The sequence below is a fragment of the Bicyclus anynana genome, chromosome 16 (genome assembly GCF_947172395.1).
Source record: "Bicyclus anynana chromosome 16, ilBicAnyn1.1, whole genome shotgun sequence".
Lineage (NCBI taxonomy): Eukaryota > Metazoa > Arthropoda > Insecta > Lepidoptera > Nymphalidae > Bicyclus > Bicyclus anynana.
In genome coordinates, this window is record NC_069098.1 from 12,829,312 (window position 1) to 12,847,881 (window position 18,570).

At 35.4% G+C, this 18,570-nt stretch overlaps 1 protein-coding gene across 1 annotated transcript; it reads right to left on the reverse strand.

Moving 5' to 3' along the window:
• Positions 1-5,229: 5,229 nt before the first annotated feature.
• On the reverse strand, positions 5,230-18,035 carry LOC112057811 (uncharacterized). Its single transcript, XM_024098356.2, has 16 exons — positions 17,993-18,035; positions 16,267-16,436; positions 15,731-15,891; positions 15,001-15,377; positions 14,038-14,261; positions 13,865-13,967; positions 13,511-13,638; positions 12,754-13,041; positions 12,045-12,329; positions 11,481-11,971; positions 10,937-11,120; positions 10,664-10,859; positions 9,735-10,504; positions 7,680-7,872; positions 7,080-7,193; positions 5,230-5,785 (listed from the first exon to the last, which is right to left on the reverse strand). The coding sequence occupies exons 1-16, from the start codon at positions 18,033-18,035 to the stop codon at positions 5,712-5,714; spliced, it is 3,801 nt and encodes a 1,266-aa protein (XP_023954124.2). The 3' UTR covers positions 5,230-5,711.
• Positions 18,036-18,570: the final 535 nt, after the last annotated feature.

The window sequence follows — 18,570 nt, forward strand, 5'->3', positions numbered from 1 at the left end:
CGGGGAGAGTGACTTGAGTGGAAAAGGGGAGTGTTTGATATCAGTCAAAGGATCCTTTAACCCTACACACATCGTTCACAAGTGCGTGACTCCACTCAAGGTCATTCTCTGCCATTCTAGAGACTTATTTTGGTTACAGTTTGATTTGTTAATTAAGTTATCCTGACAAGTGTTGTGAATCATAACCTTTGTTCGACAATAGTTTTCTTATATTAGTAATCACTTTTTGAGTCCTATAATATCAGAAGTGGGATAAAGAACTTGTGCCCACATAGTACACAAAGACAACGACGTAGTTTTAAACTACCCGAAATCAGGCCAATCGTTTTGAATTAGAAATTGTGTTTCACGGTGTTCTCGATGAAGTTTTGCGTTTTAATATTATGACAAGACGCGAAATGATGCCGTATAGATTTTGTGATAATAATTGCAACTTATAACTGTTTGAAATTTGTGAATTTTGGTTACCGTATTAAGTAACCCTACTGCCATTTTTCGATAATAATGAGCCATACACGACCTTACATACAGTGGTGATTTGAGCTATACTTAACCCTAGATACATAAGGCCCATACACACTCATTCGATTAAAAATGAGTCATACATGACCTTACATACAGTGGTGACTTAAGCTATACTTAACCCTAGATACACAAGGCCCATACACACTCATTCGATTAAAAATGAGTCATACACGACCTTCAATAGTGGTTTGTACACGCTCAAGTTGTTAGTGTAAACGCAACTGCACCAGACACGGACGCGATCCAGGGACGGATGCGCCACCAGGATGGCCGAATGTTATCGCCGTTTAGTGTTGTAAATAGTAGTCTGTGACGGATATGACGTCGCTCGATCTCGTGTTGGCTTCAGTGTGCTCGTGGCGTTCGAGTCGTCCACATCTCTTGTTGTGTAATTCTTAATGGGTTACTTAGGATAGGCGGGGAGAGTGACTTGAGTGGAATGGGGAGTGTTTGTATACAGTCAAAGGATCCTTTAACCCTACACACATCGTTCACAAGTACGTGACTCCACTCAAAGTCATTCTCTGCCATTCTAGGGTCTTATTTTGGTTACAGTTTGATTTGTTAATTAAGTTGTCTTGACAAGTGTTGTGAATCATAACCTTTGTTCGACATTAGTTTTCTTATATTTCTAATCACTTTTTAGTCCTATAATAGTAATAAGCAGAGATCGTATTATATGCAATCCAGTGGCGTAACGTGAGAGGGGCTCTGTATCAAAATTAGTTGAGGGGTAAAGATATCTCACAAAATAAATAAAAATGCTTGCTTAAATTAAAATATAACGGTGACTTATTTATAAAGGATTTTTTGGACATACTATATTTGAAATTGCCTTCTTACGACCTTTCACTTGATACCCATATTATAACGGGTAAGGTTAAGTTTTTTAATTTTCGGGCGCCATTTTGAAAGTTTATATAGTCACTGAATGGACATACATACACACATACATACGCTCGATAAACATTACCCTCCTTTTCACACAGTCGGGTAAAGAAGCTCCAAATGTGGGTACCTCATGAATTGAGTGCAGTAAACCGACAAAAGCGCGTCGACTTCTGCATTTTATTACTCAACCGGCACATTAAAAAAAAACTAAAAAGCACGCTTTTATTTATTTTATTTATTTATTTATTTATTATTCAACAAAAAACACATTTAAATTAAGCCTAACCATAGTGCAACACAAACCACAGTTGGTTTTACCGTGCACAGGTTATTATTATATAATACAATATTTAGGAACAAAAGTAATTAACAAACAGAAGAGGATAAATACCAAGAATAATCATTATAGGGTAGTTAAATAAAAGTGTGAGTGAACCGGTGCTGCGACGCTACACAGGCTGTCCCAAAAAATAATTCTTAAGTTTCCGCTTATGTACGTTCGTGAGTGTATTAGAATCTTTTAGAAGATTCTTTACCGCATCCGGAAAATCGTTAAAGATTGTTGGAACAATATATTCTAGCCTTCTCTTACCATACCCATTTATGAAGTTCGGTACATACAATTTAGATTTTTTTGAACTTCTTAGCTTCTTCTTTTAGCCTTAAGGGTTGCATTTCAAATAGCCTGTCCGCCATCTTGGTCATCCGCCATGTTGGATTTAAATCACGTGACTTTTTTTCGTATTCCGGATAGCAAACCCTTTTATTCGTATATAATGGCGTGGATTTCAAACAGCTAGTTCGCCATCTTGGGGAGTCATATTGGATATGTAATGACGTTTCTTAGCTAGTCATGTCATTAGTGGGTCAAATTAAGGGAAGTGGGTTAAATTAAGATTCCAAGATTATCTTATATACATAGTTAGTTACAAGTGAAGTTTGGCTGGTGAGAGGCTTCGGCCGTGGCTAGTTTCCACCCTACTGGCAAAGACGTACCGCCAAGCGATTTAGCGTTCCGGTACGATGCCGTGTAGAAACCGAAAGGGGTGTGGATTTTCGTCCTCCTCCTAACAATTTAGCCCGCTTCCATCTTAGACTGCATCATCACTTACCATCAGGTGAGATTGTAGTCAAGGGCTTACTTGTAAAGAATAAAAAAAAACTGGTTATACTCTTCGGTGTTCAGAATTATCTGCCGCAGAGTATGCATGTGGTCTATGGTACTAAAGCCTGCTCAGAAATCTGCTTGTTCGGGAGGCTGGAAGTTTTCAAACCTGAAGGACAAAAGGGTTTAAAACGGGTTGAAGTTTTTTAAAATAAATCGTTCATATGTTTTCAAAGCACACCGATTTCATACATTGGAAGGACCTAATATATATTAAGATTAATATTAAACAATTAATATTATACAATTAGCGTAATAGAATAATATTGTAAAAATGATATATTCCAAATAAAATGAGAGAGAGGCATATGTTTTTTGAAAAAATACCATTCAACCGTAACACTTGATTAAATATCATTTGGATATAATAGAATAGGGATGATGACAGTTTTTTTAAATTGTATATAAGTTAAGAGTATACTAATAGTAAAGCAATTTTGTAAAAGGAACAGGGTATCTGCGATCATTACTTTCGGAGCTACAGGGATTTAAAGAGTCAGATTTGCGGCGCTGCCGCGGATCCCTGAAAAACGCCCCATACAAAATGGCTCGAACTAATGACGTCATAGGCAATGTAGTGATCGTTAGATTTGTATGCGCGTTCAAACAAAATTACTAATATCTTTGTTATTTGTGCGTTTATGCTTATAGTTCATATATTAAAAAATGTCACATTTTATGTAAGGAAGCTAAAACTGTATGAATTTTCATCTAATTACGATAAAATATTTTTAATAGATTTTGAAATTTTATAATCTCGTTTATTTTGCAAATATCCAGACAATCTTTGCTTTTTATGTATAAATTACTTAAAATAAAAATACCTATTTACCCGAATGTATCATAAAAATCAATATATTCGAACCTAGTCATCATCCCCATTGTCTACAACAAGGAGCAAATAGTGCCAAGTGGCGATGTCTATAATGACATGCTTCAATATTATTTTGTAACTACACAATGAGATTCATTCGTACCTAAAACCGTATTTACACGGACACATAACACACGAGAATTTATTGTTTTGATAATGGGTAAAGAAAAATTACACGTGTTGTCAAGTGAAATGAAATGTAAATTAAAATTATATTAAAACTAGCTGATATCCGCGACTTTGTACGCGTAAAATTAAGTTTTAAATCGTATCCATTCCAAAGAGCCAAATCCATTTTGCAGTTTCTGCGTGAAACAGTAATATTCATAAAAATTGATACCTACCGGTACGCTTAAGAGAGTGAGGCACCCTGCCCCCACTGCAGGTTGAGCAGTTCAGTTGTAATCGCGTTCTCGGAATGGATAATCGTCTTCCATTTGTTAAATAGCGATAGCGATATAGAAGCTAGTTGGTGAGATATCCGTATAGTCCGACCATTGCATTGTTAGTTACTTGACTGGGAGGCGACAGGAGGGAGTGGAGAAGGGAAGTATTAGTATACTGTAAAAGAGCCCTTTAACCCTGCTACTAGCAGTTGCCAGCCCGTAATTTCACTCATGGCTGCCTTATTGCCATATTCGTTTTCACTCATGGCTGCCTTATTGCCATATTCGTGTATACGGGTAGGTATACATATACGAGTACATATACAAGCTTTGTATATTGAAAGTGTTTTTATCAACAAGTTAGCCCGTGACTGCGGTCTCACCAGATGTCAAGTGACAATGCAGTGTAAGCGGGTAAACCTACTTGGAAAAAGGTATTTAAAAAGGTATGTAAAAAATAAATAAAAATAAAAATAGCTTTATTTCCTTACAATTAATTACCTACAGACAATTTTTTGAAAAATATTATTATGGAAGTCAACTTTGCAGGAAAAACAAGTCAACGAACAGCCAGACAAAGTACAATGGCTAGTTGACACGTTTTTTTAAATGGTCTTAAATTGTTCAATATCGTTCTACTAGATTGAAAAAAAATCATATTTTTTGTGACGTGATTACTGATAATTTTAGTTTTAAACATGTTGTTGACACTACGAGCCAAAACGCCTGTCAGCCATGACAGTCTATATTTCAACTGTTAACTGTTTCAAGACGACGGACCGTTTGACAAAAATATTCGCTAGCAATTACTTTGAAGTTTAGTACATCAAGTGTGTTAGTGACGTCACAAAATGGAAGACAGCGTTTTTGACGTTTGGAAAATTTAAAAAAATACGTGATATTTAAATTAGGTTTTTTAAGGAATCTTTAACTTTTATTAACTTATATCGATATATTTCGGAACCTTATTCCATGTACCACACGAAAATAATATTGTTTATATTAAATTTGATATGAGTCAACTACCCTATTGGAGGAGGCTTTTACTGCTATATGCAGTTCAGGTGGCCTTACAAAAGTTGTATGCGCGGTGGATTTACATGACGGAGGTCCTGGGTTCGATTCCCAGCTGGGCCTATTGAGGTTCTCGTAATTGATCCAGGTCTGGCTGGTGGGAGGCGTCGGCCGTGGCTTACTTACCACGCTACCGACAAAGACGTACCGCCAAGTGATTTAGCAATCCGGTACGATGTCGTGTAGAAACCGAAAGGGGTGTGGATTTTCATCCCTCTCCTAACGCCCGCTTCCATCTTAGATTGCATCATCACTCACCATCAGGTGAGGTTGTAGTCAAGGGCTAACTTGTAAAAAGTAAAAAACAAAGGTATGTAAATGTTTTTTAATTCTAACATGGGTACCTCTAAATACTTTCTATGCAGCATCATAATCGAACGCTAAGCCGAGGCTTACCACCGCTAGAACTATTAGCTTGGCAACTTCGTTCGTAACACTCGATGTTCCGCGCGGGTCGGGGGGCGTGAAGCCAATGAAAAACCCATAACTGATGCACGTCACTTCCCCGCACGCACGATTTCACACCCGCGCAGTCTTTCCTCCTGTCGCCCGCATATCATTGGAGTATTATCAACGAACTTGTCAGACTATAGAACTCGCTGTATTTCGGAGGATTCACCAATTTCCAAAGTTGTGATAACATTTTTTTTTTTAAATAATTTTTTATTTTTTTTATCCTGATTATTATATATTTATTATTATTTTTTTATAATAACATATAGTAATTTAATTTGTTACTTTTTTTTACGGTTTTTAGACTATAATTAATTAGCCAACAAAATTAATAATAAATCTATTACAATAATAATTGGAACTCGTTTATTTTGACGTCCAGCGCTTTCAGTATTGACTCCGGCGTAAGAGGTAATTCTGGAAAAAAATTAAAACAATCAATTTTAAGAAGTAAATTAGTTAAAAAATAAGTTAGTTATAAAAACAAAAAACCCGACTGCATAAGAGTAATTAATTGAAAAAAGAGAAGAAGGACTTTCATTCAAACTTGCGAGAGAATTTAGACCACCTTAATAAAATTGGTTTGTAACGGCTTTTTTGGCTATATTTTTTATCACTAGGGGAGAGGCAGCTGACCCCTCCTACCTCCCCTTTTCTCTTTATCAACTCTACCACCAATTTTATTAATGCTGTATTTATATAACAAACGCTATAGCCTGTCTTACGATTTTTGAAAATTTTCCTCGGTTTCTCCAGGATCCCATCATTAGATCCTGACATGATGACAATGGGACCACCTCAGGAGTAATAAGGAGCAAAAGAAAATGGGACCACTCTATAAAACAAAAAAAAATATTTATATCAGTCCAGACGACTTTGAGTAATCCTTCTCCTCCTAAGTACCTACAACAGCTAAGTAGCAATTGCTATTTAAAGAGTAATATCGACCAACCGACCGAAGTAGTAGTCGACCAACTTAAAAAACATAATTGGAAATCGAAAATTGCATACTAATTCCGTTGCTAATTAAAAAGATAAAGTTGTCAGTAAGAAAACTTTTTAAAAACAAGTAGTTAAGCTGAAATTTCGTATGGGTATGTGTATTATTATTTATTTTTGATATTTAAAAAAAATTAAAGGTTCCTTCCCTACATGCAAAGTGAGGATGATTTTTTATCGTCTATCCCATGGTAAGGAGTATGTATCGTTATCGGTATTTTTGTGCATTACATAAAGGATTTAACTTAATCTATGGAACCCTACTCTACGCGTGGCCCAAAACGCATTTGACTGCTGAACTCACTGAAAAATTCATGGTTCCCGAGGGATATGTGAAAAACTAAATTTCATGCGGACGAAGTCGCGAGCTTCCGCTAGTTATATTATAAATAAATAAATATACTTATACAATACACATCACTATCTAGCCCCAAAGTAAGCATACAGAGTAGCTTGTGTTATGGATGCTTAGATAGTTGATATTATAATATTAATATACAATTATATACTACATATAAATACTTATATAATGTATAAATACACACAGACACCGGAAAACACTCATGCTCATCACACAAATATTTTCCAGTTGTGGGAATCGAACCCACGGCCGTGGATGCAGAAAGCAGGGTCACTACCCACTGCGCCACGCGGCCGTCAATTTTACAATAAAATACGATTGTATATATATTCAAAAATATATAATACCTACCGAGATCAATCCATTCTTTAGGATCGTATCCAGATTCTATACGTGACTCTGTTACACATTGTTTCAGGGCATAAATTATACCGATCGAAGAACAAACGCCCATTTCTCCTACAGCTGAAAATGAAATATTAAAACGAATGTAAATGGCCAATTTCTAAAAACATTTTGCTCTTAACATTAAAATACATTACCAAAACAAACTAACAAACGGTGTTAACACGTTCGCTGCGGCATTGATTTTTCTGTACTTTACTCTGGTGCGTTACGAGGTTTTTTGACCTCGTACTAAAACTTTATGTGGTATGGTATTCCGTCGTAACCATTGAAGAAGTTAAACTTACGAGGTCAATTGACCTCGTACCGCTGCGAACGTGTTAAATTACACATGTTTAATACATACGAGTATTGATGAATTTCCTAATAACAAAGACGCTTGGATGGAGGCAATCAGAATCAACTTAATAATTCCAGAAATCATTCAAATAATTGGTATTATTCTATATGTATATTATTTTTTTTATAAAGAGCAACCGCTATATTTTTGTCAAATACTGCCCACGCGCTTGTACCTTCATTGCGGAATCTATGAAGTGATCGTACCTTTTGATCCTAATACACCTTTAGGATTCTTAGAATTATATCGTAAATGAACTCTAAAATCCACTGGAATGTCCTTAGCTAGATAAACTTCATAGCTCAACGCGTCGTTTGTTAACATTTTGCCTGTTCTTTTGTCATAGACAAACTTTTCATGAGTCAAATAGCTTAAACCTTGCACATAAGCACCTTCGACCTGTAAAAGTGTAAAATAATAATTTACTAGCGGAACCGGTCAAGCTTCCCTTTGACTATTTCTACCCTACCCTACCCTTACCCTACCCCTATCCTACTTCAGATAGTAGTTTTATGGCAAATTATTATTACTCATGGAAAAGATTTTAAATTTTATCTATCAAATCAATAGCGACATCATTCTTTAGTGAGCGCATTGTAAATCTAATAGATCGCGCTTTGAAATTACTTAATTTACTTGGTCATTTAGTTACTATCATCATCATCATCATCATCATCATCATCATCATCATCATCATCATCATCATCATCATCATCATCATCATCATCATCATCATCATCATCATCATCATCATCATCATCATCATCATCATCATCATCATCATCATCATCATCATCATCATCATCATCATCATCATCATCATCATCATCATCATCATCATCATCATCATCATCATCATCATCATCATCATCATCATCATCATCATCATCATCATCATCATCATCATCATCATCATCATCATCATCATCATCATCATCATCATCATCATCATCATCATCATCATCATCATCATCATCATCATCATCATCATCATCATCATCATCATCATCATCATCATCATCATCATCATCATCATCATCATCATCATCATCATCATCATCATCATCATCATCATCATCATCATCATCATCATCATCATCATCATCATCATCATCATCATCATCATCATCATCATCATCATCATCATCATCATCATCATCATCATCATCATCATCATCATCATCATCATCATCATCATCATCATCATCATCATCATCATCATCATCATCATCATCATCATCATCATCATCATCATCATCATCATCATCATCATCATCATCATCATCATCATCATCATCATCATCATCATCATCATCATCATCATCATCATCATCATCATCATCATCATCATCATCATCATCATCATCATCATCATCATCATCATCATCATCATCATCATCATCATCATCATCATCATCATCATCATCATCATCATCATCATCATCATCATCATCATCATCATCATCATCATCATCATCATCATCATCATCATCATCATCATCATCATCATCATCATCATCATCATCATCATCATCATCATCATCATCATCATCATCATCATCATCATCATCATCATCATCATCATCATCATCATCATCATCATCATCATCATCATCATCATCATCATCATCATCATCATCATCATCATCATCATCATCATCATCATCATCATCATCATCATCATCATCATCATCATCATCATCATCATCATCATCATCATCATCATCATCATCATCATCATCATCATCATCATCATCATCATCATCATCATCATCATCATCACCATCACCATCACCATCACCATCACCACCACCACCATCACCATCACCATCACCATCACCATCACCATCACCATCATCATCATCATCATCATCATCATCATCATCATCATCATCATCATCATCATCATCATCATCATCATCATCATCATCATCATCATCATCATATCATACTCGTAATCCATCACGCTGCGCTGGCCCAATACGGATTAGCAGACTTCACATACGTAGATAATTAAGAAAATTCTCAGGAATGCAGGTTTCCTCACGATATTTTACCTTTACCATTTGAGAAACGTGACATTTAATTTCTTAAAATGCACATAAGTGAAAAGGTGGACGTGCACGCCCCGGACCGGATTCAAACCTACGCCTTCCGAAACGAAACGCGGACGTCATTTTCACTGAGTAATCACGACTAGTTACTGTAAATTAATCTTAATCTCTAAGTATTACTATGACGGATGTGTCTCTATCATTTACCTGACCAACATCAATATTTGGGTTTGCACTCAGTCCAACATCTTCTAATATATCGCATCTATTGATTTCAAACTTTCCTGTTAAAATATCTAATTGAACTTCCAAAATTGAAACAGCGAACGCACTGTAGTTTTGCAAATCTGGTTCTGTATCAACCATGGTATAGTTTGCAGTTAAATCCATTTCTAATTCCCCAGCCTTTTGTATTAGTTCTAGCCACGTATGATTACCAAGCTGATCTTTTACTGACTTCAACCGTTGTTTTAAAGTGGTACATGCCTTTATAATTGCATAGCAAACGCATTCGCTTACGATACTGGATCCCGAGAAGACGTTATTAGCTGCTACAAATGAGTAGTTAGGAATAATTGATATTAGATCGAGTGGTATTCCTAGTTCATAAGCGCAAACCTGTACTGCTTTAGTGTTTACCCCCTGACCCATTTCAATTCCACCAGTCGTTATTGACACAGTACCATCACCACGGTAAATGGAAACCATCGCCGTATAGTTCCCGTAATATTCTACGGGAAACAACATGACGTTGACTCTAATCGACTTCTTCATCCATCTGTTGTTTTTGTTAAATTCATTGATTTCTTTTAATCTGCTCTCGTAATTTGCTTTTTTAGTTAACGTTTCTATAAGCGATGGTAAATCGTTGTCTTCAGTTCTCATATTAACTAGACGAACATCGGTTGGTTCTTTTTGTAGTGCAAATGCTATGTGTTCCATGATGTTTTCTATGGCCATGATACCTTCCAGTGTACCTTTAAATATAAAAATACCATTATGCTGAAACATAATCATAAAATAATTGAGACGAAAATCACATGACTCCAATTATAAAATATTATTTTATACGCTTAAAAAATAAAGAAAAAATGATGAAAATTTTTAAAAGTTAGACTATTTAAAATTTAACTTACCGGGAGCCCTAGCGTAAGAGTTAGAATTCAAATCAGTTCGTACAGCATACGTCTTCAGATTAAAATTATCTGTATTATAACAGCTACGAAAGCTACCGGCAACGTAGCTCAATATATTCTCATTCTGAGAACAGCCAGCATCCTCTGTGATTGATGCATCTAAGAATTGCACTTTTCCATTATTATCAACAGCTACCTAAAAAATACTTAAAGTTTATACAAATAAAACAATGTAGGTAACAAACTCTTGGGAGTTTGGAAATAACTTATTACCTCATACTCGCACTTGAAAGGCAGTCTCCCTCCGGCAATAGTGAGATTGGTTTCTAATGGCAATATGAATCTACAAGGACAATCTAGTGCTTTAGCAACAATAGCACTAGCGCATGCTACTTGCGCATTACGACTGACTTTTCCACCGAAAGCCCCTCCAATGCGTCGTACTTTTACTAAAACACTGAAATAATAAATCATTATAGACTTATTAACTAAGTTCACGATCATAACACCCACTATCTACACTCTAGCGATTTAGGCGTTAAAGGCGTTAAAGAAACAAGGTTGGTTAATAATTCAGTTCATCATAAGCTTGGCAAACAGTTTTTGGCCAAAGAGAAGCTTATTTCATCTTGTAAAAAAAACTTAAAAATAATAAAAAAGATTCATAAAACCTCATATATTATACGTGTAGCGTTTAGAATTTTTAAAATAATTGTAATTCCCGACTCTATCATGCCGATCGCTACAGCGGATAAAACGTAAACAGGTAGGTAGCAAAAATCTTACTCAATCATAATTTTAATAAGTAGTTACATACTCGCTTTCCAACATTTTTAAGCATCTAGCTACAGCAATTTGGGTTAAATCCATCCATTGAGTTGAATCATATACTTCCAAACCTGTGTCTAATGGAACAGTTACACATGTCAATGGCTCTATATAATAAAGGTATTGAGCCTCTGTATCGAACACGCCTTTTATTATTTTCTTAACATTACTTCCTTTGCTCTTAGGTTCGATTGTAGGGCCAGATATTATTCTATCGCTGAATTTTTTAGCTTGATTTATAGTTAAAACTGGTGGTGTTGTTTTAACATTCTTATAAGTTACTTTGACTTTTTTTGCTGCGTTTATAGCTAAGTCTTGACTAACTGCTGCAACGATTGCTACAGGTTGTCCATGAAATTTTATATTTTTATCTGCTAAGATCTCCTCATCTTCAGTTTCGAGTTGTATGCCAGGAAAGGTGAAAGAATTAATTCCTGGTATATCCTTTGCAGTAAATAAAGCTATAACGCCTTCTAATTTCTGAAATTATAGTTGTAATAATCACAAATTATTCATTCTTTGACAAATCATAAAATTTAATTTATAAGCTTACCAACGCATTTACTGCATCAATTTCGTCAACGTCTCCATTATAAACTGTTGATAACACAAATGCTCCAAATACTTCATTTAGCATCGATGGTATGTCATTAACATATTGTGCTTCTCCAGAACTTTGAATCACAGCTTCCAGTTTCATTATGGGCTTATTAAGAGGATACAGTTTGGGATCGGTTTGGAAACTCTGCAAACCGCTAGACAACGGTCGGGTAATTATTTCACCACCTGATTCATACCGCGAAGGGACAGTTCCTTCTGGAGCTAAGCTAAGTACAAACTGTAAAGTAAAAAAAATATTAAAAAGTAATTATAAAAATAAATATGAATTTAAATATAGGTACATCTTTACCCTTTGCATGCATATGTAATTATTATTTTGTTTTCCGAACCCGTTCCCCTATGAATACAGAAACAAACAATATAACTTCCCTGGTAATGTAGGTGAAAGAAAATTTATCAAATCGATTCAAAAACTCTTGAATTTCAAAAAATTACAATTCTTTCCTTTCCTCTTTATAATATAAGTGTAGAAATATGTATAAAAGTTATCATTAAATTTTATAATTAATTGATTATGAAACCCGGCTAAAACTCACGTGATATTACGTCAGTTTTCATAATCAATTAATATGAATAACACTCACGATAGTTTAAATTCAAAAATTTTATAATTGTTCAAAAATTTTTAAATGGTTCCTTACCTTGTAAAATAGACCGATAGCCAATCTCTTTCTAGCCCACGGTGATGGCTTCGGGGGGCTATCTTTTGGTGTTATTTCTTTACTTAATAAAGTAACTGCTCCTTGCAATACATTATTATTACATAAACTTTTACGTCTCAAATAAGCTTCTGTTTGGCTAGCATGATTGAACTCTGGAGAAATATTACCGTATATGATACTTATTTTGTCAATACGATTATCGTTATCAAGCTTAATGTTGAACGCTACATTTACGATGGCCAAAGCGTTTTGACTTCGGGGCATTATCTTAAAATGAAAATAAAATATAATTAACAATTATAAACTGTTATGTAGACCAAGCATGCGACAACAACATGGCCTGTAGTCACGTGGCACGTCGATTCGTTTTCTACAAACGCTAATGCTACGAAAACAAAAGAAATGTATGGGAATGACAGATCCGGTCGATAGCTTGGTAGTGATCATGCTATCGATCAGTGTGCCTAGTGGGAGTTTTCAATATTTTCATACTGTTACTATCGCGTTGACGTAAACGTAAATTTGTATGGAGTTGAAACAGTTGTGCAGTAGTGCCAATAGATGGTGCTGTTTCAATTCCTTAAAATTTCGCGTTTACGTTTACGCGACCGTCACAATATGAAAACTGCCACTGGCACTCGGATCTGTCGGAACCTGGTAGGTATATGCTAATGGTATCAGTATACAGTTAGCATATACAGTACGTATAGGTTAATGAAATCATATAACTTGTAACCTTATAACTTCGAAATATATGACGTGAATCTTGCGGCGGCAACTGAAAACTCAGGATCAATTTGTTTTTCATATCAACTTGGAGAAAATCCATCATCGAATATGATGTCTTCTGGCCAACTGCATCTCCTAATAAAGAGATAAAAGTAATAAATGTGAAATATATTTGAAGTTGTATAAAAACCGTGTATATACAGGATGTCGCGTAAATAGTACTACATATTTCGCTGGGTGATAGCTGACATAAAGGGCTACTAAAATAATGCAATGTATGTTAGCCACAATAACGCTATATTTGTGGGACACCCTGTATAGATACGCTACCTACCTTGCACCATAAAACATGTGAACTTACGCATAGTAATTGTTGCTCCTATTGCCTCAAACAAAACAAATACGTCTGATTGAAAGGAACGATCCCTGTGCTTCAACACGATGTTACCTGCTAATGAACCAATCTGAAAGATATAAGAAAATAACCAATTTATTCAATAATAATACAATAACAATAATAATTTAAGTATTTACCTTTCTCACTGGTATGTTTGCTATCAAATCGAAATGTTTCGCAAATTCCTCTAAATAAGCAAATTCGTCTCTTGTTGATGAAACTTGCTTAAATATTGTCAAGCAATCTTCCAAAGAGACATTGGCTCCTAGAACTAGATTTTGATCGAAGTAATACTGCTTTAGAGAAGCTACATCTCTGATATCAATCAAAACAGGTGTATATTCGAAATTTTCGATGAGCGCTGTGAAAATATTCATATTATTCATTTACTTTGTTTTTATCATGTTACAATATGATAAAAACCAAACAAATTGATTGTAAATCATTTTTTTATAACATGTAACGCACATGTAGCAAAGTGTTCCAGCACAAACGAGTCCTAACTCGATAGGTTTATCTTGTTTACTTAATTAAAAAGTTTTAGGATCATCTTTGGACTCTATCATTAGTCCAGCTACATGGTCACTAAACATTTCACCCTAACCCAACCTTAATTAACAGGACAATATAAATAAATGAGCAAAAAACATTTTTATACAGAATAGGTTGAAACGGCAGTTGTGCTAAAATCTATAAAAGATTTTGTGTTACAACCACCATCTCTTCACGAACGAAGATTACAATATTTTTAGCTGCAGTACAAGTACAATTAAAAACTATTAAAATTAATAAAATTAAATTAAATAAACTATTAAAATTAAAAATTAAATATAAAACAAAAAAGTATTAAATTGTTATTTAGTTTATAAGGTAGCTTATATAATCAAATTTATACATAACTTATGATTTTTGAAATTTATATATAATTTGAGTTACAAATACAATTAAAACTTAATATATGTGCATTTGTAATTTATACCAGTTTTATTTTAATAATTTAAAGGAAGCGTATGCGTATGTGTGTGTGTGTGTGTGTGTGTGTGCTATAAATATAAGCTTGGACTTAATAAACTTGATTATGAGTATTAATTTTCACATACCTTTCCCAGTATTTCCATCAATCAACATATATGTTTCTACACTACAAGTACTGAATGTTTTAAAAATATGATCTTCCGTAAACACTTTAACATATATTGTTTTTCCATAATCAACGACAATTGCATCACCACTATAAGGAGCATCAACTGGACACCAGTCTTCGTCGCTACATGTAGAAGATCTTCGATTGGAACATTTAGTTTTATCTTTATAGCAAGTAAGTTCCATGTCTTCAATGTCTTTGCAGAGATCAGCACTGGCATCAACTGCGAATGACTGGATTGTCTTCAGGATAGGCCTGTATCCTGTACATCGACATGTATTGCAACCAAATGAGTTCTCCAATTCAGACATATTGAGACCCTTGTTTAACAGACTGTAATTATAAACAAATTATTGTAGATACTAAAAATGACTAATTGACACTTTTGGAGGCACCATGAAAAACTTCTTCATTTTCATGTGGTTTATTATTTTTAAAAATATATACAGACAAAGTAGAACAAAAGTATAGGTATGTACAAAAATATTTTACTTTATATGAGTTAAATGACTTGACTTGACCGTTGCAGAAAATTATACTTAAAAGCAAGCTCAACAGAAATACAGCGTGGTGTCAACAGTTGTAGTATCTACACTCAGCATAATGCTGAGTAAGCCATTAAATTATTTCCTTTATTATGATTTTAAGGTGACGTGTATATAAAACTTTGTTGCTTTCAAACCCACCTGGTTAAATGCATCACCCATCCTGGTGTACAGTATCCGCACTGAGTTGCATTAAACGCTGCAATGCGTTTCTGAACCTCACTGTACCCCTTGAGTCGGTTCCCCACACCCTCTATGGTTGTGATATCCCAGCCATGGCAGGAGAGCACGAGCACCAGACACTTTAAACAAACTGAATGATTTAGTCTTTGCCTGCGAGGTACTCTTGTGCCTATGATCTTGGGCGGTTTGTCGACAGAGGGAAGTGGAAGGTCCTGTACGCGATCGGTCCTTTACTTCTGAAGTGATCCTGGTGAGAGCCACAAACAGGTTCTCAATCAATAAAACTTAAAGGCAAATCGTGGAAGGTGACTGATACTTGAGATAGGCGTTTAGGAATTCTTACAGAATTAACAGAGAAAGTCTCCACAGCGCCGCTGGTCTCTCTTTGCGCAGTCACGTTGACGATGCACGCTGCGCACACGCCCTGTCTGCACATCGCCTTCGTGCCTGGGAGGCCCAGGTGGTACCTGAGATAGGCGTTTAGGAATTCTTACAGAATTAACAGAGAAAGTCTCCACAGCGCCGCTGGTCTCTCTTTGCGCAGTCACGTTGACGATGCACGCTCCGCACACGCCCTGCCTGCACATCGCCTTCGTGCCGGGGAGGCCCAGGTGGTACCTGAGATAGGCATTTAGGGTCGTCTCTCGATGTATGGCGTTGTTCACTGGAACACACAGTGTTAAATAGGTAAATTAAAACCTACAACCATGGACATGCAGGAAAGAACTGTAAGTTTTTATCATTGGCCTGAACTGGAGATGGAACCAGTACCAAATCTACAGTATTATCTTGTTTCTTTTCAGTTTTGTGCCAAATAACAGCTAGCAAAGAACACAGATAGGTGTAATAAATTTTAGTCTGGTACAGCATACTTTTTCCAATATTCCCAGAAACATGATGGGATGGTATATCAATTATTATAGTCATTTATGGAAATTGCCAATCTTTAATTACCATGCCAAATTTTAACTGTATGTAGTGCTACAGAGATTAAATAACAAGTATTTACAAATGACGTAAATAGCACGTCAGTACATGTAATTCTGATCGTAGTAATAACCTATATATTTGATTACTTTTGAAACTAGTTTTCTTTTTGATAAAACAATACAATTTCTTTAATTAAAATGCAACAATTCTTTAATGTATAATTTTAAATGACATACACATTACACATATCGGGCATACAAACAAAGATAAGTTTGATGACTTGTTGAAGATTTATTATTGTCTATGTACCTAGGTATTAGGTAAAGTAAGGTAACTTAACTGACTAGAACCAAAATTTTAATTGAAATTGATCCAATGGTTCACCTGTGATTTCGGTTTCGGTCTTGGGTGCAAATCCAGAGCCGGAGCTTTTCTTTTCCCTAAGAAATTTCCAGTAAAAATTCCCAAAATTGGCAAGTTTTTGGCGTTAAACCGTTAAACAGGCGACAGTTGTCAAAATTCCTGATTGTGTGAGCCGTGATAGCCCAGTGGATATGACCTCTGCCTACCATCCGGAGGGTGTAGGTTTGATTTGGTTCGAGGCATGCACCCCCAACTTTTACGCCACGCAGTTTCCCGTTCCCGTGGGAGTACGAGGATAAAATATAGCCTATAGCACCCAGGGGTAGTGTAGCTTCCGAACAGCGTAAAAATTTTTCAAATTGGTTCAATAGTTTCAGAGTATTCAATGCAAACAAGCAAACTATCAAACCTTTCCTCTTTATAATATAAGTAGGTACCTATAGACTAGCAGACGCCTGAAACTTCGTCTGCATGAAATTCAAAATTTTTCGGTATAAATAGTCTATGTGTCACTCAATAACCTTCTCTATCTTCCCGTTAAAGTCACATTAAAATCGGTTGAGCCGGTTTACCCGGATGATACGGACCACTTTTAACAAGTTATTTATGAAAACACACAGGCGCCTAAATTTTATTTATATGTAGGTATTTGCGAAGCCGCAGTGGCAATTGGTGGGGCACATAGTTCGAAGAGCCGATGGCGTCCCAAGGTACTGAAATGACGAAAGCGCAGTGTTGGTCGAGCCCCCACCAGGTGGACTGACGACATCAAGCGAGTCGCAGGAATTCGCTGGATGCAAGCGGCTCAGTATCGTGATGTTTGGAAAACCCTACAAAAGGTCTATGTCCTGCAATGGACGTCCATAGATTTGATGATGATATTATGATGATTTGACGTATTGATAAAAAAAAAGATTAATTAAATACCTGTACATTTTTTCCCGTTAACAGTGAATTCTATGCAAGTCATTACTGTAAGCAGTCGTGTTTATAACTAAATTGACGTTTCATATAAACTTCGTTATATAGTCGTACGTTGTTGATTTTTTGCAAAATACATACGATAAATTTTCAGACCAAAACTTACAGGGACGTCTGTTTTTTTGGCAATATCAGACCCCTTCTCTGTGTTGTTTCCCTGCCCTGTCAAATTTCGAACAACTTAGGATACCCTGGGATACTCATTCTAATATAGAACTTGTGAACTCATTCTAATATAGTTCTAGCAATTTCAAGGTCATTACAGATATTTTGCTGGCATTTTAAAATTTGAAAAAAAAAAAACCAAATGAAAGCAGTATAACAATTTATTTTCTTTAAGCGTGGATAACAAAATAGTGGTAATTAGTTATTACATTCATAGATCAAAGCATATTTTACCATCTGCACGTGAAAAATAACTGAATAGTGTATTAAACATAGGTAACATAGGTAAATTATATTATTAATCAAGTAACAAAAAAAGGAAAGCGAAATGTTGGTCGACACATCAAATAGACTGACGA

Bases quoted from the DNA above. Each gene is read 5' to 3' on its own strand.
- LOC112057811 (XM_024098356.2), bottom strand. From the start codon at position 18,035: ATGACTTGCATAGAATTCACTGTTAACGGGAAAAAATGTACAG. The intron at 13,968-14,037 runs GTAAATACTTAA...TATATCTTTCAG, and splicing joins CAAACATACCAGTGAGAAAG to ATTGGTTCATTAGCAGGTAA. The intron at 7,873-9,734 runs GTAAATGATAGA...ACACTTTTACAG, and splicing joins CAAATATTGATGTTGGTCAG to GTCGAAGGTGCTTATGTGCA.